The sequence below is a fragment of the Eucalyptus grandis genome, chromosome 10 (genome assembly GCF_016545825.1).
Source record: "Eucalyptus grandis isolate ANBG69807.140 chromosome 10, ASM1654582v1, whole genome shotgun sequence".
In the NCBI taxonomy this organism is placed as follows: Eukaryota; Viridiplantae; Streptophyta; class Magnoliopsida; order Myrtales; family Myrtaceae; genus Eucalyptus; species Eucalyptus grandis.
Window position 1 is genome coordinate 13,160,672 of NC_052621.1, and position 21,116 is coordinate 13,181,787.

The window sequence follows — 21,116 nt, forward strand, 5'->3', positions numbered from 1 at the left end:
CTGACACCAAAATAACCGACCCTCCCTTCGATTTGTTCCTTCCTGAAAGCAGAAACGGTATAATCTTGCCCATAACAGAACAGTGCAACTTAACTATCCCCACCAGCCAGTAGTAACAGAAGATCTTCTGACAGATGAAAAGCTTGCAATAATGCATCAAAAGAACTCACTTCTTCAACTTTAGTTTGATCAATACATGAATAAAACATTGAATTTATACAATCTTCCCCTCAAAAGTCTCTCAAACGATCAAAACTGTTTCAACATAAAAACCACTATTGCCCCTTGATGGTTTTTTGATTGATTCCCCTGTTCAAAAATACAAGCCAAGAATCAAAACAAAGACTCACAAGCACCATTTACATGCTGGTAACCTCCACCACAAGCTCACCAATAACTAGCCTCTCCAACTCTGTGACTACATCGCTTGATTTTTGCAAGTATCGATTTCCCTCGATTAAAAAAATACAAGCCAAGAATAAACAATTAAGAAAAAAAAAAAGCCTTACAAGCACCATTTACATACTGACAACCTCCGCCACAAGCTCATCAATTACTAGCCTCTCTATCTCTATGACAATAGAATCTGAACAATCTCCTAAATCTAAAGACCTAAAATCACTTTCCAGCAGCTTCTCAATTGACTCCTTTCTCATTTCTATATCCAGTCTGACCAGAAATTCACAGAGCACTTCCTCAATGGCGTCCATAGTAAGACTTTTCCTAATCCTTGTTGATATAGGACTTCCACATGCTCGAATACCCCAAAATGAATGGAGAAATTTCATCAAGAAAAAGTTTATTTGGTCAAATAGGAGCCTCCTTTCAGACCTTTTCCAAGACTTCTGCTCACCATATCTCTTCTCTAGGGCCTGAAAAACTGAGAGGTTGATTGGGCTTTCTAAAGAGTGCCATTTATGGAGGCCACTCGAAAGATTTGTACCGTGAAGACCTGCCTCGGTCAAAATATCAACAAGATAATGGAAGTCTCTACTTTCCTGAACAGCAGAAGAACTTGTTAAATCTTCTCTTTCCTTAGACACGTGGGAAGGCCATTCCATGTTATGTCCATGGCTTGACCCAGATCCAACCGAGCATGCTTCTGAAGGCTCCAAATTGAAAAGATGAAATTGCCGCCCACCACCTATTACAAAATTAAAGAAGTTAAATTGTGAAAATGATTTATGATAACAAAAAAATGCAGCTAAATTTACTGACCAAAATTATCAGTGCTGCTGCTAAATGGAACCTCTTCATGTTCGAGAACTGAATCTGGACTAGCCTGATCAACATCCTCCAAGCTCTTGAAAGAGACTGCTTCGATGCTGGGGCAACAAACAGACATGGAGTCCTCTTCTGTAAATTCGGTTGATATGTCCTGTTTGATTGTCTTAACATTAGCAAACCCTCATACAACATCCGGCAATACCACCCAATAATAAGCAAGCAAAGCCGATGAATTTCTGACAATAAAATCTTCAAAAGACAACAGTTAAATGCCTCTTGTACAAAAAATGCAAGAAAACATTTTAAATGGAAGATGAAGAAGAAAAATGTGATGTAGAAGTTCGACCAATGCAAGATGATTAAGCAAACTTGGCTGAAAAAGTTGACTACAGTTTAGCATAAAAAGGAGCTCACAAAAAACCATTCCATTCATGCAAACGGAACTTACACCCTTCATTTGAAGAATCGGTTGGTATATCACACAAAAAAAGGACACAAATCATAAAGCAGAATTTTCAGCAGACATCACATTGAACCCGAAAGGAGATTGAATTGAAAGTGGAAAGTGAAATTGACACGAGGAACTAGCTATTCTTTTATTGCTGAAAAAATTATGGTCAAAGCGGTTACCAGCAAATATGAACGTGAAAGATTGAGTATCCAGAAATTAAGTTTCTGAAGGAGAAGAAGGAAATTAAAGCATGCTGAGAAAATAAGTGTTCTTAGCAATGGTTATGTCTACACTGACTTTTGGCTTTTGAAACATCTTTGTGGAGAACAAAATTCCATAAAATGAAACTAAGAAATAAGATCAACAATTTGAGTGCCAAGATAACCGTCATAATAAAGCTACTTCAGCCACTCATTTCTCTCATGTTAGCACTGTCTAGTGGCCTGACCAAAATCACTCTACTCTTGAAACCGGCTAAGGTTTTCAATCTATTGAGCATCAACAATAAATCATTTCATCTTCTTCCAGACTCACGAGAATACCCTTCGTTATTTAGTGGGTAAGAAACTGAGAGACATTTCAAAATAATGCATCCATGATGTAGGAGATTCCTTTTTCTTTTTTCTTTTTTCTTTTTTTTTTTTTCTTTTTTCTTTTTTCTTTTTTCTTAATTACGATAGAGAAAGTGTCAGTTGGCTAAGCTCATAATACTCAGATACAAGGGTCAAGGTCTACTAGGCAAAGATATGGTTGACATGTTAAATTACAAAATGATGTGCCTCTCTACTCTTAATTTCCAGCTTCGTCAAGTAGTCAAGAAGTCAACGGGAATGTTCTTTAAATAATCATCTGTCTGTTTTTCTGCTTTCCGCAAAGTCAGCCATCAACATCAATCACAAGGACATACACTACATGCTATCATATCTTGAGTTTACTGACACTCAGAGGCCTACAGTTATTAAGCAACTTTCTGCAACAAACTTAACGTAAATAGAAATTCTAACAAGATGAACCAAATAAAGTGAAAATTCCATGTCCAATAGTAAAATTTAAGAGAAATGGACAGCCTAAATTATGCCGATGACTAGCTGTAAAAAATTAAAGAAACATATGTTTATCAAACCTGCTGAATTGAATTTTCTGAAAGATTGGAGAAGACATCATTATCTTCAGGTGACTTCAGAGCCACAAAATTCTGTCTTGAGTCTCCAGAAAAGAACAACTTTTCAAACTCATTTTTCAGTTCCTGCTGGATCACTTTGGGCTCCAATGAGAATGCGTTGTTCTTTTCCTGAGCTGACACATAACCTCCACGATTCAGTGCAGGGAAAAATCTGGAGTTGTTGTGATGGAATACTGAGGATTTTAATTTTGACGAGTCTTTCCAATTGAATTCTTTCTCCCTCGGCCTGCTTTGAACCACATCATGTGAAAATTCAAGTCCTTTAGACCAGCTGCAACCACTTTTCTTCCTGGTTGTGGGACTTGCAAGCATAATAGAACGTAATAAGGATCTCGAAGTCTGTGATTCTCCAAGCTGCCCAGTTTTCCAACAGTCTCTAGTACTAATTACAGAGAAATTAGTTAAATTCTCAACTGTACCAAACCTCCAGGTGTGATTGCCTGGAGCAGAACCATTGAGATTTCTAGACATAACATTACACTTATGCGTGGAAACTATTTCCTCAATGGTCGTGCTTCCACCTGTCCAACAAACCTCTTGATTTTCTTTAGTACTCTTCCATGTTTTCGAGGTTCTTCTCTCGTCCTTTCTAGCCATATATGGTTCCACCGGAGAAGAGATCGAAGATTGATTTCGCTTCTTCCTACCAGATGTACTCATAAGGTATGGCATTAACAGCTGAGACTCTGTTGTAGAGGTGTCAGAATTTCTGATATCTGCTCCTACCAAGCCTGAATGGCCATTCCTCCTCCTGAGATCCATTACTAACCCATCACCTTTTTCTTTTGAGAATCTTGGCTTCTGTCCAAAAGATTCTACCTCATAACAAAAGTTGTATCTTTGACATAATAAAGGCCCTTTCTCATCACCTGAATCTGAATGATGACCTTTTTTATATCTTAGTGAAGTGAATTTTTTTGCAAAGCTGTCTTCCTCTCTGTAACGTCCTTCTAAAGCACCTTCTCCAGGAGTGCATGTTTCGCTGCCCCTATTCAAATGAGATCTCAAAGTGTCTGGAAAATTTTCAATTATGTCATATGATTTTCTTGAAACATCTGCATTAACAAAGTTCTTCCTCGCAAACACCTTCTCATCTGAACGCTTCTCTCGCACTGCTATAGAAGCAACTCTCTGGAAGTATTCCTCAGAGAGCACTCTGCATTGTTTCTGGATAGAAGGCTGTGCTGGCAGATCCTCTAGGCCCATTAATTTGGCAATAACACTGGGAGGACCAGAACTGGATTCCATTTCTGCCACCAATTCCTAAGCCCTTCCAAATCGAAACTCCCAAACTCAGCACTATAACCATCTAGAGAATGAGAAATTTCGTCTGCATGGAAATAACATACCCAGAAGAAAATCAAAACAACTTTCATATTTCTCATCATCTGCTGTCAATATTTATCATCTGGTAACAAACTAATTTCAAAGATTAACGAGAAAAACCACTTGAACTAGCCAATCCCAACAACGATGAAACAACAGAAACCACACACATCACGACTGCCATCATAGAAACCTGATTAAGTAACAAAACAGAAGTACAAACAAGTGTCTAACCCTCTTCCTACTTGTGTAGTGCGAAGTCTAAATTCTATGAATACCCAAAGGGCTTCAGAAAACGTAAAAGGAGAAACAAGGAACAAATCAGGAAACATAAAGAAGCAAACTTTTCGAGCATAGAAAAAGGATAGGTAAGTACAAGGCAGGTAAATCATATTCCAGACCGATACTAAGGATGCCGATGAAGTAAAAGATTTTCGGAGACCCCCATGAACAGATCCTAATTTCTCCAATCAAATCGATCGAAACATGCAGGAAACCAAATGATTACAATAACTTTCCTGCTAGGCAACTAACCAACAATAAATACCCATCACCATTCGAGAGGACACTATGGCAAAAAGTGGCATCATTTCAAATAATAGCTCAAGTATCAACCACTCCATAATCATGAAAAGGAGCGATATTACTTTAAAAATGCCACTAAAACGCATGATCCCAGTTAAATCTCTACTTGATAGAATTCATCCTTGACAAAAGCACACGCAAAAGAACTCAACAATCAACTCTAATAAGTAATAACCCCATAAACCTCTTGCTCAATAGATACCCAAAAAAACAAAAAACAAAAAAAGAATCTACACAAGACCAACCAAAAAGAGCAAACAAACAAAAATGAAAAGCAACAACTCACCCTATCTCCGAACTCCTTGGAGGACAGCAATCAACTCAGCATTCACGGAGCGACACCCACGATTCTTTCTCGGCCGGAGCGACACCCGCGACTGATCCGAACATATCACCCGCAAGCATCGAGATCAGGAATTGCAATTCCCACGATGGAACAAGGATCACGGAGCGGCGGGTGCAAAAGGGTTGCCAAAAGAGACGCCGACATGCGATTCCGGGGGGGAGGCAGTTCGGTCAACGAACCGAGGAGGGCAGGAATAAAAAAGGAAAACGGCGAGTCAAAAGGCGCCTGGTGACGTAAGCTTTATCGCGGGGCGGCACGTTACACGTATAGTTTAAACCCAACCCAGAGCCCAGAAAAAAAATCCGATTTTGGAGCGAACGCGCGTTGCGTCGATCGAGGATCATCGAACCCAGAAAAACCCAGAACCCAAAAACCAAAAGACATCGAATTACATCGAATTTCCAGAAGAGATAGTGGAAAACACGAGCTCCAAAGAGAGAGAGAGAGAGAGAGAGAGACGATACGACGTCTGTGGGAAATGACGGCGAAAGGGAGAGCGCGAGAATGGCAATGATTGGGGTAGAGAGAGAGACACACACACACAGAGACAGAGAGGATGACAGGTGATGCTGGGCGGTTCGGTTCGTTTGTCACACTTCCGTGTAGAGAAGAAGTACGCGCCAAAGAGAGCGACGACTGTCTTTATTGCGGCTTTAATTTTGCTTTGCGTTCGTCTTCTTTTTGACCGGGCAAAGATTTGGGAGCATATTTCGTAAAGATTCCATTTTTATTTTTATTTTTATTTTTATTTTTATTTTTATTTTTCTTCGGAATTAATGATATATTTTATCAAGGGGAATTGCTTGTGTGTTCTCCCTACTGTGCATTTGAATCCCGGTATGTTCTTTCAGTTTTATCGAACATTAGTAGAGATATATATATGGTATTTGGTGGTAAGCATGCCGTGGCGGGCGAGAGACGCTCCATTTTTTAAGGTCTGAAATTGGCGACAAAGAGGACAGATGAAGAAAAGGTATGCTGGATAGGAGCTTTTCAGGACGCCCTAGCAAATTGGAAATGGGTTTTACGCCGCAACTCTCAAACATGTGATTTAGGTATACAAAGAGTTTAGTTATATGTTATAGTGGGATAGTGCTTTGTCTGATCTTTAATTGCACAAAGAGAAGGTCCGATAACCTTTGCTTTTGACAATGAGGTGAAGTTGATAAGGACAATGTCGTAAGTTTTGCATGTTAGTGAGAGCCCCACTCGAGCAAATCATATGGCCGAGAGCTTATGGAGCTCAGCCTATCCATTCTAAAAAAGCCGACCTTAGCAACTACGAACTTGGTATAAGCCACTTGACTTGTGTATCAAAATGTTAGTCTTGAGAGGTGTATGTGGCTTTGGGGAATCGGATGCACCTTGTGCTTGAGAGGTCCATCCAACATTAAAAGTTTACAACAAAAATGCAAACTCAAAGGGCTTGAACTGAGACTGGCCCAAGCAATCTTTGGCCTATACATTATGTTTATATTTGCTCGTCTTACACAATCCAAAGTTTAGTTTCCATTTGGTCTGAAAACATGTCAATTTCAAACTGATTGATTTTCTTTCGGAAAAGAACTATCTTCGATTCAACGCAATAATTACACTATACCAAGCTAGTCATATATCGGTATGCAATAATTACTCTAGACCAAACTAGTCCATATCGGTTACACTATACCAAGCTAGTCATATATCGGTATGCAATAATTACTCTAGACCAAGCTTAGTCCATATCGGTATGTTTTGTGTTCGAGCCTATGGCGAAATCTTCGTTGATGGATTCTTTACCCATTTTTTTCCAATAAATTAATCGATTCTTCCATTGACAATTTTCCCCTTAATTCCAAAAAGGTACAACTTACATTTTTATTTGCCTAATGCTGCCGTAGCAGGGAGAGTTATTTTAGCGAATCCGGATGGTGCATAACCTACTCAAATCATGGGCTTTAAAGCCTTCTAAAATTTGGACTAACGTATTGGGGGTGGGGATAGGCCCTATCGGGAGGCCCGCACGAGCGAGTTCTGCAAAAGTAAGCAGCGTCAACGCTCGGCCAGCCTATGACCCCTCCATAAATTCTTGCGCCTCGAAACTCTAGTTTCAGATAGGGCGCTGCGACCGGCTCCCACCGCTCGCTTTGTTTTCCTTACTCATTAGTTTAAGGCAACTTTCCTACTCGCCTCACCCTCTCTATTTATAGGACCTCACCCCTCACGACTTCCTCCTGATAATCAATGTGGGACATCTATTTTTGCTTGCGATACGCGTACGGGAAAAACCCAAAACACGCAGGAGCATCACAGATGCAAACGACTGTGGCTGGACGCCCGGAATGGATAAGACTCCAGAACCCCAGCTTTGAGAAGGGTCTTTCGTTCCTCTTGGGAAACAATACCGGGAAATTCGAGTGCAGAATTAGACCTAATTTGTCACCATCACGGCTCGAATGTAGAGGTACGCCCCAGCATCATATCAGTAATACATCATCCTATGACATTAGTCCTCATTGTTTTTCTCCCGACAGCAAAAATCGCGTTTCAGGAGAGGAGGCAGTTATTCAGGGCCAAAAGTAAAAAGTTAATACACGGACATGGCGGATGCTGCTACGAGTGAGCTTGCGCATGCTCTGGCTTGTGGGAGTACTCGTAGTCGAGATGGACAAATGCACGCTCGATCTCGGAAAGGAGCTCCAGCTTTTCCTGCAAGGATTCCCCGATGTCGTGAGCCTCTTGCAAGGGCATGTTGGAGGGCAGAACGATGTCGACCTCAACAAAGTAGTGCGACCCAAAAGTGTAAGCCCGGACGGTGTCGATTTTTTTTATCGCCTTGTGATGGTTCCAACAGAGATAAGTGAGCTTCTGCAGAAACTCTGGGGCAGCAGCTCTCCCCACGAGAGAGTTCACATTTTCCAGCACCGTCATGGACCACGTCCGGATGGTATACAAGGCCAGCTACAAAATACATTCAAAGGAGATTGTGTGAGAGGAACAGAAACTCACGAAATTTGTGATGGAAGTAGTCAATAGCTAACAGCACAGGATAAAGAAGCAAGCCATGCAGTCAGAGAGAAGTTATGAAAGATCACAAACACATCAACTAGCTTCCCACAAGAGTGAAAAGGCCAAAAGAGGTAACTGATCGATACAAAAGCTCCTTCTCATCTAAACACTACTCTCTGTGTTCCTTGCCAAGAATCTGGCCACATCACCTTACCATAATTGAATTTTACTCAAATTGGGAGCTTAAACCTCTATAAAATATCTAATTATTTTGACCCTTTTTTCAAATAAGATGGGTGTCCGATATTTTAAACCCCACAAATGCACTTATCTCCCCGTTTCCACAAGGGCACTCTGAGTGGGAGGCTTTGTGATTGGAAAACAGGATTCATTACATCCATCACTGAACCTTTAACTATGTAGCCAACTCCTTGGGAGTTACTTATTAAGAGCATTATGACAACTAGCATCACGCATCAAGATAAGCAAATCACTCTTTCAATGTGCATTTAACCCAATTACCTCATTAATGACCCAGTACCTTCTGTCCATTCAAAGTTCTAATTGACCAGATTTATACACAAAATCATAGTAAAGTCACCCTTTCAATGTCAAGGCAAGTGAAACTCTCTGCAGATGAAAGAGGAAATAAAAGAATACCAAAAGGAGAGAGATAAGACTTACAATAATAGCCCCAACAGGGTCCATCCAGTCATCAAAATAATTAGCAAGCAGTGCAGCAATCAAGCCAATGATATTAGTGATGACATCGAAAAAGTGATCCTGGGCATAAGCTTTGACAATCTCATTAGTGAAAGATCGGCAATAGACAACCAGTAACAGTTTAACCAGGGTCACTGACAGCATAATGCCCACAACCCATTTCTCTTGCTCTTTTGTTAAATGGAATTCAGCTTCCTGTGCATGACCAAATAATTAGAAAATATTGCAGTGGCGAGTAAATATTAAATAGAGTTCAACCAAGCATCAAATCTAAAGCAAGACTAACTGACTATATCACAGAGAAAGTTATGCACATTGACAATTCAGATTAGATTCACATACATCAGACAGAAGCTGGCGCACTGACTCCAGAATAATCTGCAAACCCAATGTTGCCATAACAGATGCAAAAACAAGAATACCCTGCACATCATTTTTAGCCCAGAAATAAAGTTAAAAAAAGTGATAGCACCACATTGGTAACCCAAATAACCAATTAAATAAGTAACAAGGATTACAGCACCACATTTAACTGAAAATTTTCAAAATGCTTCATAAGCACTATATTCAGGCACAACAGACGTTGTCACTGTATACAGTTCCATGGTATAAAGATCATGGTGATCCTTGGCTAAAACCAATAGCAGGAGGCTGTAGATATTTCAATTCACATCACCATAGAGGTACAATCAGAAAGCTTAACAGCAAATAAAAAAAATTACCCAGCAGGAATCTCTAACAGGTTGAATTAAGTAGGCAGAAAACTATTTCTCAACTTGGCAAGGGTCAATTAGTTCTATGTGTTATAATATCCACAATGAGTTGGGTGTCAACACCAGTTGGGCAAATTCTCGATAACTTGCTAAACAGAAGTCAACAAGGTAACTGTGATTGATATGATTTCTTCCCTTATATGTCAGGTAAAAGGATGTAACCCAGAGGAAAAATGATAGACAAGTATACCAGGTGAATTGAGGAACAATAAAGACAAGATGAAGCTTGATAGCTGACACAAATGCACTGAAACACTCTCAAGGAAGCAACCGCACAAACTAGAAATAGAGGGATAACAGATAATTTAGGCCGTGAGCACTGTGAGAAAATGCTGAACCACATTCCCAGCAGCTCACTTGAACACAAACATATTTTCTCAACATGCAGTATGCAAAACAAATACCTGCAGGCTGCACACTTAGCGTGCTTTAACGAATTGCACGCAATAAATTTGCTTGTATTTTGCAAGAGGATGATAAACAATCCAAAAGAAAAGAAAAATCTAAGCGTAGAAGATTACCTTTCACTATTATGCCAAACCCATGAAATTGACTCCAATTTTTAGTCTCTAGCATGCAACTTATATATTTTGGTCATTAGGTGAATCCATTCATGGGTACTTGCAAAAAAAATTCATACACAGAAGATAGAATTCATCAAAAGACCTCATGATCTATAAATTCAACTTGATGGATACATTCGTAATAGGTCACAAGGGTGTCAATAAGCCTAAAATGAACAACCTAGAATTAGAAAAGTGGCAAACAAAGTAAATAGAGTAGAAGAAACAGTGCTGCTATCATTCCAACTACCAAACAAACTATCAATGCATGGATGGGTTACTTCAAGACTGATATTGAGAGATTTCAAAAGATGTATGTATGAGAGAATGAGAGAACTAGAGAATATTACTGGACTCACCAATGGTTGCATACGTCTCTTTCCTATAGGATAATGATATGGGTTAGGCGTTTGCATGGAGAATGCAGTGAACCACAAGATAAATCCAGACAAAAGATCGAGAAGAGAATCCAGTGTGGATGCAATTATGGCTAATGAGCCACTTTGAATAGATGCATAAACTTTAGCAGCAAAGAGAAACATGTTTGCGACATTTGATATTCTAATGGCAAATGTTTCGCTGTTAGCCAACTTCTCACGCTCTTCCTGCAAGCAATATATTTATCATGTTAGGATAGGATATCACACTCGCAAGCACGTATTCTAAGAATAAGAGAGAGACTAATATTCTAATGATAATTAAAGCATGATCATATATTGCTGACCTTTGACATTCCAGGAACGAAACCCCGCTCCGCTAGTGTATCCATTTCATTAAATCCCTCAAGCATTTCTACCTGCTGTTGATAGTACTCAGCCACATTATCTTCAGGACCTGAAGCCATCGATCGTCATGTTAAAAAGGAAGAACTAAAGTTGGACCACTTTTGTCACCTATATCTACATAATGGATATCTAAAGAAGCTTAAAAGATCTTTATAAATTTCCACATCTTTGGACCATGTAAAACGTACACAACTATAGATATTTGATAGATATATGAAATTGGACGTTTACCACAGCACCCGGAAAAAGATTAATTTGCTAACAACCAAACTTCTCCAACTACAGAGCAACAAAGGACGTCTGCTGCATCTTCTAGGAAACAAGTATTCTTTTACTTATCTAGAATTTCCCTAGTAGCGAATGGCTCTAACAGGCAACCCCATACATAAACAAAAACTAGCAGATAATCAGGAAAATTTCAGGTCTATAACTGTGACCTATATGTAAGAGCTTTTTAAATCATTTCTTCCTCATCTGATCAGCCAATAAAAGCGAAAAATGTCACAACCTCGTAAGTGTTGTTACGATTAAACTCTGCAGAAAACATTAGAGATTGTAAAATTCACGATTGACTACCTTAATTCCACAACTTAAGACCACCTCAGTCCTTTGTTTCATTCACGCATGTATAGATGCCTATAGACAAGGATTAAAATCCAAAGAGAATACAGAGAAGATAGCAAGAGGAGAGCTCCTCGAGGAGCTAACCTTCCATTTACCTATAGCAAATCAAGCCTCAGCCGCAGGAAGAACCCAGATTTTACCCAAGGCACAAACCATTTTCCTTCTCCTTAAACAAAACCCATCAACCATATGACACAGAACTATGAAGTTGACCCCGGGGGGGAAATTCCAAGTGCAGCAACTTTATCAACAGAAAAACAAAGCACCCGATAACGAAAGGCCAAATACATATGCCACCAATGAACCTTATAAATCACATAAATACGCAACAGTCCCACATAAAAAAATTCAAACTTGCGCGCCTACCCAACACACAACTCAAGAATCTACGAACCCCACAAACTAATAATAAAACAGGCAAATCCTGACGGATTTTAGAGAAAATTCAGATGCCGAATTGTTTATTATAAACGTCCATTCCCCAACAAAAGATAAAAAATCATCAACCGTCGACAACGCATCTATAAAGCGCGCGCGCAACATCGCATATTGGCACTCGATACGCTTCGAAAGGACGGATTCCGACAGGGAATGATGCGCCACTACCTAAGACCCCGAGGCAGCAGCCGTGGAGAAAACCGCCGGCGGGCCCCCGTCTCCCCTTGCCCTCCGCGCGCCCCGGCGAGAACTGGACGCCGTCGAAGTTCAGCCGCCACGACCGGTCGGCGGCGTCCGGCTGCGGCGGCGGGAGGAGCAGTCGCTCCGCGTCGCCGCGGTCCGGCGTAGGCGGCTCCGCCATTCCCGGTTCTCTGCGGGGAGAGCGTGGAGGAGAGATCCTTCGGGCTTTAATAAAATATCAAATAAAAAGAGAGAGAGACGAAGAAGATGCGGGAGCGACGGAGGGTCGGAGGGTGGCAGCTGTTGTCGATTTGAACGTAAAGTGGGGCCCATCTTCGGTTGAGTTGGGATGAGCGTGCTATTTCTTTTTTTATCCTACTCTACTCTTACTTTAATTTTTTATCTTGCCTACTTAAAAAGCATAGAAATCGAAATCCACACTTAAAACTAAATCATCCTCATTAAAAAATGAGGATTCAAATCATCAACTTCTTCTGTCCATATTGAAAAAGTGATCACCGAAACAAATCCCAGTGATTGGATTGAACGTGTTATTGAGCAAGAGGTATATGCGGCATTTCTTTTTCTAGGCTTTGTAAGTGGACTCTGATGGAGTCCTTTGATGAAGTTTTCTTGTCAAAACTACATGTAGATCGTGACACCATATGCTAGTCATATTGTAATGCGTGCTCATGAAAAGCCTGTGTTTTGGGGGCTGTTCCATCAAAACAATTTATCAACTCAAGGTTTGCCAGTGGAATTGAACTCATGAGTGTTATTAGTACTTTCAGTCTAGCTTAATCTTTCTTTCCTTCACTACATCTACGTGGAAAGTGGAGCATAAATTGTTTGTCCCTGTGAACAATAGAATAATGCTCTGTGTATTACTTATCTTCTTATTGTTTTTGGACCTTTACATCTTGATATTCTTCCATTACAAAGCCTAATCTTTGAGACTTTTGTAGCACTATCACCTCAGTAGCGGCATGGGAGTTCCACTGTTGAAGTATATAGGATCATTGAGGAGGTTATTATCCACTTCTTTTCATTTGTCATAAAACTTCCTAAGTGGTGGATTGCTTAGGGTGGATATGGTTCTTGAAGTTAAGGGCTTGGTTGCTTTTAGCAAATGCATTCCATTTTGAAGAAAATGAAAACAACGAGACAAATTTATATATTCAATTTTTTTGAAAACACGTTTGCTTCAAAGAGAGAGAGAGAGAGGTGTGAATAGAGAATCACAGTCGTAAAAAGTTATTTTGCATTGTGGGCGTCCATGTTTCCAATTGGAAGAAGACATACAAAACATTACAAAATTATTTTCAAAAGTTAGGCCACAAAATCTAAAACCGGGAAAAGTGTATTGCAAGTGCTATTGTCATGAAAGTGTAATTGAGTATTAAAACTTTCAAAAAGTGTAATTAAGTCTTAAAACTTATCAAGAAAGTGCAATTGAATTCTAAAATTTTCAAAAAATACAATCAAGTTCTAAAACTTGTCGAATTTGTCCAATTAGGTCCCTTTGTTGATTACACATTTTCAAAGTTTTAGGACTTGATTAGAATTCCAAGATAAGTTTTAAGACTTGATTGCACTTTTTAAAAGTTTTACGACTTGATTTTACTTTCTTGACAAATTTTAGAACTTGATTACACTTTTTAAAAGTTTTAGGAGTTAATTACACTTTTCTAACAAGTTTTAGGACTTCCGATGCACTTATCCCATCTAAAAACTATTCTTCATGGTTTCTTTGGAAAAAAGTTTTGAAGACCCTTGAAAACTCACACGGAACAAGTTTTTATCTAGATTTATAAAAGTTGAAAACAAAAACTTGGGAAATTCCTCAAGAAAACTTACAGAAGTGTTCGATATGAGAGTTGGCTAATGGATTTTTGTTTGCACTCCGAACTTTATCAGAATTCCCGTTTTTATATTTTTGACTATTTTAATTAACGAGACAAATGCTACTATTTTATCCTTTCAAGTCTTGTAGAAAATGTATGCGTATACTATCTTAACTGACTTATTCCCATTGTGCATATTGCTTATTGCAGACTGTTGATCAATTCTTCACTCTTACCATTCCAACGAGGTCTACAGAATTATATAGCATGCTTTGTGGTATTGACAATGCGTTTCAAGTATATGCTAATCGAGTCACTAATAACTTGGGTATGTTTTTCCTGAATGTCCTTTGTTTCAAATGATTTTCTCTTATTAAGAAAAAAGCAATGTGCCTCTTATGGGTTTGCATGTTTGACTCTCTCTCTCTCTCTCTCTTTCTCTCTCTCTCATATCGAAATTAAGACTTCAAGCCCCTACGTTCTTTCTTAGATGTCAACCCAGTTTGGTTGTTTGAGATTTGTTCTCGTGCATTGTTGTTATTTCCTTTATGTTATGTTAGGAAAATACCATTCTTCATGTGAAGTACTCAATGCATTATGTTTGATATGTGCAGCTGGCAAAGAGGAGCTAATTCCACCAGAGCTGGTCCTTACATGATTCAAAAAGGAAGCTGGGACAAAGGCCTTTGTGAAGAAGGAGCTTTTCGATACTCCTAGGATTCTTGACGAGCGAAGATCAGTTGAAATTAACATTCGAACAACACCAACACTGTGTGTGCAGTTAAATACTCTATTTGTGAGTGTTGATTTCCTCTTTGCATGTGTATGGGAAGATATCCACTTTCATATTGTCCCTAGAAATTGCGAACACACTAGATGTCAACCCTCTGTTTAGCGAAAGTGCACCACAAAATAATGGTGCCTAACGTTGCTTTAGAAGGAAAAAAAAGGTTAAGAGTTGTACAACAAGCTACAATGCTGAGAAAAAGAGCAAATTTGAGTTTCTAAATCATTGAAGCACACACAGATATTAATGACGTATTTTGCTAGATCTTCCCTGCTTGTTTAATTCTTGTAGGTAGGGACACAAATAATCACTAGCAATTTAGTCTTGCATGCTCGGTGAAATGACATGGCTTGCAAACATATATTCCAGCTGAAGAACTGAGAAGTGCTAGTGAAAAGAAATAAATAAAATCGAGATAAGTATACTATCAGTGCCAAAAGTTGTGTACGGCGCTCATTTTAGTGCCAAAAATTTCCGTCGGATCACTTAAATGCCAAAATTTTTGAAAAACGATCATTTCAGTGCCAATGCTGATGAAATTGGCCGGAAATCCGACGTTGCATTTTTTTTATTAATTTTTGAAGTCAACATAGCTCGTCAAAGAGTTGAGTCAGTATCCAAACACCAAAACGATGTCGTTTGGCATCTTTCCCCCAACTTAGAAACCCTAATCCCCAAATTGAGAGAGAGTGAAGGCTCGTCTTTGTCTTCTTCTTTCTCGAAGACCCACACCAGCAACGGCACCAGCAGCAGCACCGTCACCGCACTAGCAGCAGCAACGCACCAGCAGCAACAGCAATGCACCACTAGCAGCAGCGCACCAGCGGCACCTTCGACCCATCTTCTTCCTCCTCCTCCTCCACCCTCACCTCCGATTTTTCTTGCCACTTATTGCTCAAGCAACAATCTCAGTCTCTCCTCGCTCACTTGGTCGAGCAACTACAATGGTGGCCGAGTGACGGTGGCCAAGGGACGGTGGCTAAGTGACGGTGGCCAAGCATTGGTGGCCGAGCGATGGTGGCCGAGCGACGGTGGCCGAGCAGTGGAAACCCTAATTTCAACCCCATGTGAGCTAAACAATGTCGTTTCCATGAGGCCATCCATGTAGGATGGCAAAACGACATCTTTTTCTTAAGGAGGACCGAAAATGACGTCGTTTAAAGGCCTGTCGATTTTTTATTTTTTTAAATAATCACATAATCATTTTGGTTGGAATCTTTCGCCGGTGGCACTAGAGTGATCGTTTTTCCTCTAATTTGACACTTAAGTGATCCGACCAAAACTTTTGGCACCAAAGTAAGCGTCGTATACAAGTTTTTGCACTGATAGTGTACTTCTCCCAATAAAATTCATATCAAAGACAACCGATGGTGGTTGGTCTACATGAACTATTGAAATTAACTTAGCAAAGTTTCTGAGCGGTGGAGAGGGAGGGAGGGAGGAAGACAACAACAGAGCTTACACTGCGCAAGCCTTGACACTAGTTTGGTGCAACTGCCAATTCTGGTTAAGTCATTGTTGACTAATCAATATGTATGTTTTTATTTCCCGATAGTATGCAATTAGTCAGCTTAATAAGTTGGAAGATAGCATATAAGAGCGATGGAGCAGGCGGCAACGTGACAACTTGAGTAGTAAGTTCTTTTTCCCCCTTAAAATTTTATCAAAGCAGGAAGTTCTCTTTTTCTAACAGTGACGAGACTTTGGCTATTACTTCATAAGCTTCAAATGAACCACCCTCGTCTCCCATAGAAACTATCTTGCCACTATGTCCATGAAAGTTTAAACTCAAGCTTACATGAATTGCTTTAGATTATTTTTATATCTTTGTCCATTAAAGAATGCTTATTGAGACATACCTTTAACATCCTGAACTCATCAAGAAAATTTTCACTCTACGTAGACCCTGGCTTCATCATTGGAATCGGTTCTTCATTCTTTCTTTCATGTCTCTCTTTCTTGAAGTACATTAATCTTCTCATCTCTGTGATTTCATTTATTTCAGCTGATTCTTTGGGCTTGAAAAAATGTTAAGCTTCTTCTCGAACTAATGCTCTGCATACTTCCAATGTTGTGGGTTTTGCATTCCAAGATTTAATATAGGATTGTTCCTTATGAAAATTAGTTTATTTATACAAGCATTTTGAATGGAGGTTTTACCTTAATCTTATTGTTATCTTTATTAAACCGACCATATTCTTTAGATGGAAAGTCAAAAGGCTTGATGCAAAAAGCATTTGATGGGAGCAGAAAAGATTTGAATGCAGCCATTGATCGCATATGTGAGTTTACTGGTAAGAGTTACTCCTTTTCTCGCTCTTTTCCTTCTGACGCCTTGCTGAAGTGTTTAATTACCTCAACTTCAGGAACCAAGATTGTCTTCTGGGATTTAAGGGAGTCATTCATCGAGAATCTGTATAAACCAAGCGTTTCTCAGTCGAGATTAGAGTCATTGGTTGAACCACTTGATGTGGTAGGTTTTTCCTGTAAACCTTTCATTTAAGTCTGTTTCATCTTCTCATAGCTGCATAAAAAGAGATAATTTCCTGCACTGGAATAGGTTCTAAGATTTTGAGGCATTTGCATAGTTGACTAATGTTGATCTGGATAATATTAATCTTGTCTGATTATGTGCTCATACATATGTGATGGTATAATTAGCCCCAGAATTGTAACAGTGAGTCTTTTCAATTTGGAATGTTGCAGAAACTGAATTAATTGTGTCACATTATTGTTGAACCCCTCAGGGATCGCATTGTGACCAGTCTTCTTCGAGCATCACTGGTACACTTTACTTACATTGGGGGATAAAAACCTAAAGCTATTGTCACTCTTTTATAGTACTTATACTATTCTTCTTGCAGGATGGTTTACTTCAAGTTATTTTGAATGGAGGCCCGTTGCGAGTTTTCTACCCTGGAGATACAAAACTATTGGAGGAGGATTTGGAAATATTGAAGGTAAGTGGATGTGGATACAAGTTAGACCTGATATATCTGCAAGAGACTTTTCATCATTGATGTTTATTGTACTTTTGGACGATGACAACTCATTATACGTGTGCGTTTACATTACCGGAGTTCTTCATCTCTGGAGGAGATGGGCTTCCACGGGGTGTAGTCGAAAATCAAGTGGCCCGAATCAGTCACGTTGTAAAGTTGCATGGTTATGAGGTTAGTTGTTTTGCTGTATAGTTTACTTCTTCTTCCGTGGAAGAAAGGATCGCAATCTCAAGTAATTTTGTAACTTAAGCTTTATATGTGCCCTAGCTTGGTTATCTTTTTTGGCTATGGATAAGACAAGAAAAAGGCTTTTTGAATAAGTGGTGTCGCAACAAAACTAGATGGCCCAAGCCATCACATGGATGTCTTTTTTACCTCTATGGATTCCGTTAGGAGTATAGGTTATAAATCAAGTATACATGAAAGTTCTATCTATCGGCAACATCCCATCTTCTGGTCCAACTCATGACCTTAAACTGAGTCGTTTATCGAAGTCAACCCCAAACGTAAAATGGGGTAATAATAACACTAGGGGGATCCAACAGGTTAACACCTTAAACCCCCTTGCCAGATCCTCGCGATGCCTTCCCCAGGGTTGCCTAGGCATGGTACAAGGAAATGAAGGCAGCCTTGTTAACTTGATATCTAGATATGCAATTTGTCCTTGGTTATTTGACTACTATAGATAGTTATTTGCTAAATCATCTCTTCCAGACGCGAGAATTGATCGAGAACTTAAAATCTGCGAGTAGCATGGAAATGCAAGGTGGCAGAAGCAAAGCTCAGCGCTGATTCCAACACGCTTTTGGGAATATTATGCCATAGGAGTGACTAGAGGCATCGCAATTCCTTAAAAAGCAGTATAAATTGCCCAAATCTTCTGCCTAAGTGGGCATTAGGTAACCTAGGGATGGTTATCATCAAGCCATTTAAATAGTGTGATGGTTCTGCCCAACTGAAACTGGTATCTCCACAAGATTCATTGTGCTCTACCTTTTTTCATTGCTTCTCCCTTGTAATTATGAAAATTCTTGAACAGATGCCTTTGTAATTTTTATATCTACCCGAAATAATTTTTCTTTCATTTTAGACAGCTCTGAACGTCATATTATTTAATCATAGTTGTGCAAATCCATGACTAATAGCTTGAAGCCAAGCGTAGGAAATTGAACAATTTGTGTTTGCCCTTGTCTGCGGTAAAAAAGGGAAGCTGATGCCTTGTGCATGAGATTAATCAAGGTCTGTACTTTGGCTTTTCTGGCTTTTGTGGACTCTCTTGAGCTCCCTTTTTGTTTTGCGAAAAGTGATTAATTTGAAAAATATCTCTAGATGATTGTTTGCATCTCTTGAAATATAGTAGTTAATGATTTTTTTTTTAATTGCATAAATACTTTTGTGCACGAAAATATTTTTCGTTAATTTATTATTGCAAGTAATATAAGCGATCATTTTTAATGAAATAATTTTCAAATCATTTATGCATCCTTAATTTTCTCGATGAGTTACCTCTTAACTTGCAATTCTATTTCTTCATATCGTAAAAATAATATTGTAATATAATACATGGAAACTATAGAATCTTGTAAATAAGATTATGTAAGTATGGGAAAATCTAATAGTAAATAATTTATTATAATTGGATAATCAAAATTGTAATTGCTTACATGCGTAGTGATTATGACACCTAAATTTAATTTTAAATTCAATGCACTCATAAATAGAAAACACAATAGGATGTAAAATTCGGAGTACAAGTATTAGGTGTTCCAGCCCAAAGCCCAAAGCCCAAAGCAAAGGCTCCTTCGTGCTTATTGGGCAGGCTCTGCTTTTATTGTGTCGGTTGTCAGCTTGTCAGGCTCTTCGTTTATTGTGTCGCTTGTCGGCTTGTGCGGCTCTCGCTCGCTCCCCGTTGAAGAAGACCCCCTCCTGTTTGGCTCTTTCTACTGTATAAAGACCTTTTGGCCCTGTTAAATAAACAGATATAATAAAAGAAAGCGTACCCCTTATTTTTTTGTCTTCTAGCGGCAGAGCTCTTCACCCTCCAATTGTGGAGACTCATCCAAACCGGATTAATTCTTAAACTTAAAAGACATAATTTAACAACAAAGCAAATTTCATGCCATGAAAAGTCTTAAAATCCTTCATCCTAAGAAAAGCATCAACTTTTTTTGAGAGATTGGATTGTTTGATAATTATTTTAAGTATATTCTCATAATTGATAAAATAATTCATTGGTATCTTAAGAGATATGAGACAGTCTTATCATTGGCGGCGAGGGAACACTAGGATTCCCAAAGCGATTTCATGTGATGCTTAAAGTTTAGCAAGAAATGAAATTAACGTAGCAAAGGTAAAGGTAAAAATGTTTCGTGAATTATAAAATTCCTTCCTTCATCTAGAAGTTATTGCCTTCCCTTGTCCCACTTCCCACTCTAAGTTATTCCCTCCTTTTCCCTTTGTTGGGTCATTTTCTGTGGTAAAGAGGGGAAAGCTGTTACCTTTTGACACAATCAGGAGTCTTTAATCTGAACCCAAACAAAGCAATGGCCAAGTCCCCTGCTTCTGTTGATAATGAAAGGTGCCGATGACATTCTGTTTCAATATAAAGAGTCTGGAGCTCTATGTTCTCATTTTTCATGGACGATCACATGTTTTTTCCCCTCTAGCTCTTTTCTGTTTATGGCCTTCAATGTCGGTGATCATCAAATGCCAAATTCTCTTCGCCAATCCCGGTGTCCTTCGCTTCATGGAGAAAGTATTCAATGGTTAGATATCACGATGGTTAGAGATCATCATGTTATAACTCACATGACATATATTTTGTACTGAAAGTCAATAAAAAGTAGACACGTGACCATGACGCGGCAAGTGAATAAAAAAAATAAAAAAAAAATCAAAACTTAAGTTCTGTGTTTTCTCCCTCATCTTCCTCCTCTGTCTACTGCCATCTCCTTCATTTGGTCATCGATGGAGTCGCCGGTGCTGCGTCACCGGCGCATCACCGTCTACCGCCATCTCCTTCATTCGACCACCACTGCTTATCACCGGCGTCATCGCTCTAGGCCTTCCATCCACACAGCACCGTCGTTGCTCGCGGCCTTCCAACGTTGAGCCATGGCCTCAGATTTAAAGCTCGTCCCGGAGATGGAACATCAACGAGTCCCTCCAGATCTCCACCATCTTATCTCAGATTCACCCTCCTCTCTCGATCCAAACTCAACCCAACATCGATCCACTCTCTTGCTCACTCAAAGTTTATATTTTTATCCCCAATCCGATGCGTAAATGAAG

The 21,116-nt window shown here is 39.3% G+C and overlaps 2 protein-coding genes, 1 long non-coding RNA gene and 1 other non-coding gene across 7 annotated transcripts; 1 reads left to right on the forward strand and 3 right to left on the reverse strand.

Moving 5' to 3' along the window:
• Positions 1–143: 143 nt before the first annotated feature.
• LOC104421854 lies at positions 144–5,713 on the reverse strand. 3 transcript variants are annotated; one of them, XM_010033975.3, is made up of 4 exons: positions 5,059–5,713; positions 2,802–4,191; positions 1,219–1,378; positions 144–1,144 (listed from the first exon to the last, which is right to left on the reverse strand). In XM_010033975.3, the coding sequence occupies exons 2-4, from the start codon at positions 4,107–4,109 to the stop codon at positions 519–521; spliced, it is 2,094 nt and encodes a 697-aa protein (XP_010032277.2). In that variant the 5' UTR covers positions 4,110–4,191; positions 5,059–5,713; the 3' UTR covers positions 144–518. The 3 variants fall into 3 exon arrangements, with proteins under 3 accessions (XP_010032277.2, XP_010032278.2, XP_010032279.2); XM_010033976.3 differs by lacking the exon at positions 5,059–5,713 and adding an exon at positions 4,564–4,677; XM_010033977.3 differs by lacking the exon at positions 5,059–5,713 and adding an exon at positions 4,589–4,630.
• Positions 5,714–7,109: 1,396 nt separating this feature from the next.
• Positions 7,110–7,274, reverse strand: LOC120289270. Its single transcript, XR_005547194.1, has one exon. It is a non-coding gene; the product is annotated as a U12 minor spliceosomal RNA (small nuclear RNA).
• Positions 7,275–7,509: 235 nt separating this feature from the next.
• LOC104421855 (metal tolerance protein 11) lies at positions 7,510–12,446 on the reverse strand. Of its 2 annotated transcripts, none has more exons than XM_010033980.3 (6): positions 12,181–12,446; positions 10,890–10,999; positions 10,525–10,770; positions 9,172–9,252; positions 8,791–9,024; positions 7,510–8,058 (listed from the first exon to the last, which is right to left on the reverse strand). In XM_010033980.3, exons 1-6 carry the CDS (start codon positions 12,371–12,373, stop codon positions 7,711–7,713), a joined length of 1,212 nt encoding a protein of 403 aa, XP_010032282.2. In that variant the 5' UTR covers positions 12,374–12,446; the 3' UTR covers positions 7,510–7,710. The 2 variants fall into 2 exon arrangements, with proteins under 2 accessions (XP_010032282.2, XP_018719368.1); XM_018863823.2 differs by lacking the exon at positions 12,181–12,446 and adding an exon at positions 11,670–12,146.
• A 3,923-nt stretch (positions 12,447–16,369) lies between these two features.
• On the forward strand, positions 16,370–17,291 carry LOC104421856. The gene is made up of 3 exons (XR_721085.3): positions 16,370–16,457; positions 17,028–17,117; positions 17,190–17,291. It is a non-coding gene; the product is annotated as an uncharacterized LOC104421856 (long non-coding RNA).
• Positions 17,292–21,116: the final 3,825 nt, after the last annotated feature.

What these genes read in the sequence shown, in the direction of transcription:
- LOC104421854 (XM_010033975.3), bottom strand. Translation starts at nt 4,109, where the DNA reads ATGGAATCCAGTTCTGGTCCTCCCAGTGTTATTGCCAAATTAATGGGC. An exon ending in CAGAAAATTCAATTCAGCAG is followed by an intron (nt 1,379 to 2,801) that starts GTTTGATAAACA and finishes ACAATCAAACAG; the next exon opens with GACATATCAACCGAATTTAC. An exon ending in CAGCAGCACTGATAATTTTG is followed by an intron (nt 1,145 to 1,218) that starts GTCAGTAAATTT and finishes ATTTTGTAATAG; the next exon opens with GTGGTGGGCGGCAATTTCAT.
- LOC104421855 (XM_010033980.3), bottom strand. Translation starts at nt 12,373, where the DNA reads ATGGCGGAGCCGCCTACGCCGGACCGCGGCGACGCGGAGCGACTGCTC. An exon ending in TGCGCCAGCTTCTGTCTGAT is followed by an intron (nt 9,025 to 9,171) that starts GTATGTGAATCT and finishes GGTCATGCACAG; the next exon opens with GAAGCTGAATTCCATTTAAC. An exon ending in ACCCTGTTGGGGCTATTATT is followed by an intron (nt 8,059 to 8,790) that starts GTAAGTCTTATC and finishes TGTATTTTGTAG; the next exon opens with CTGGCCTTGTATACCATCCG.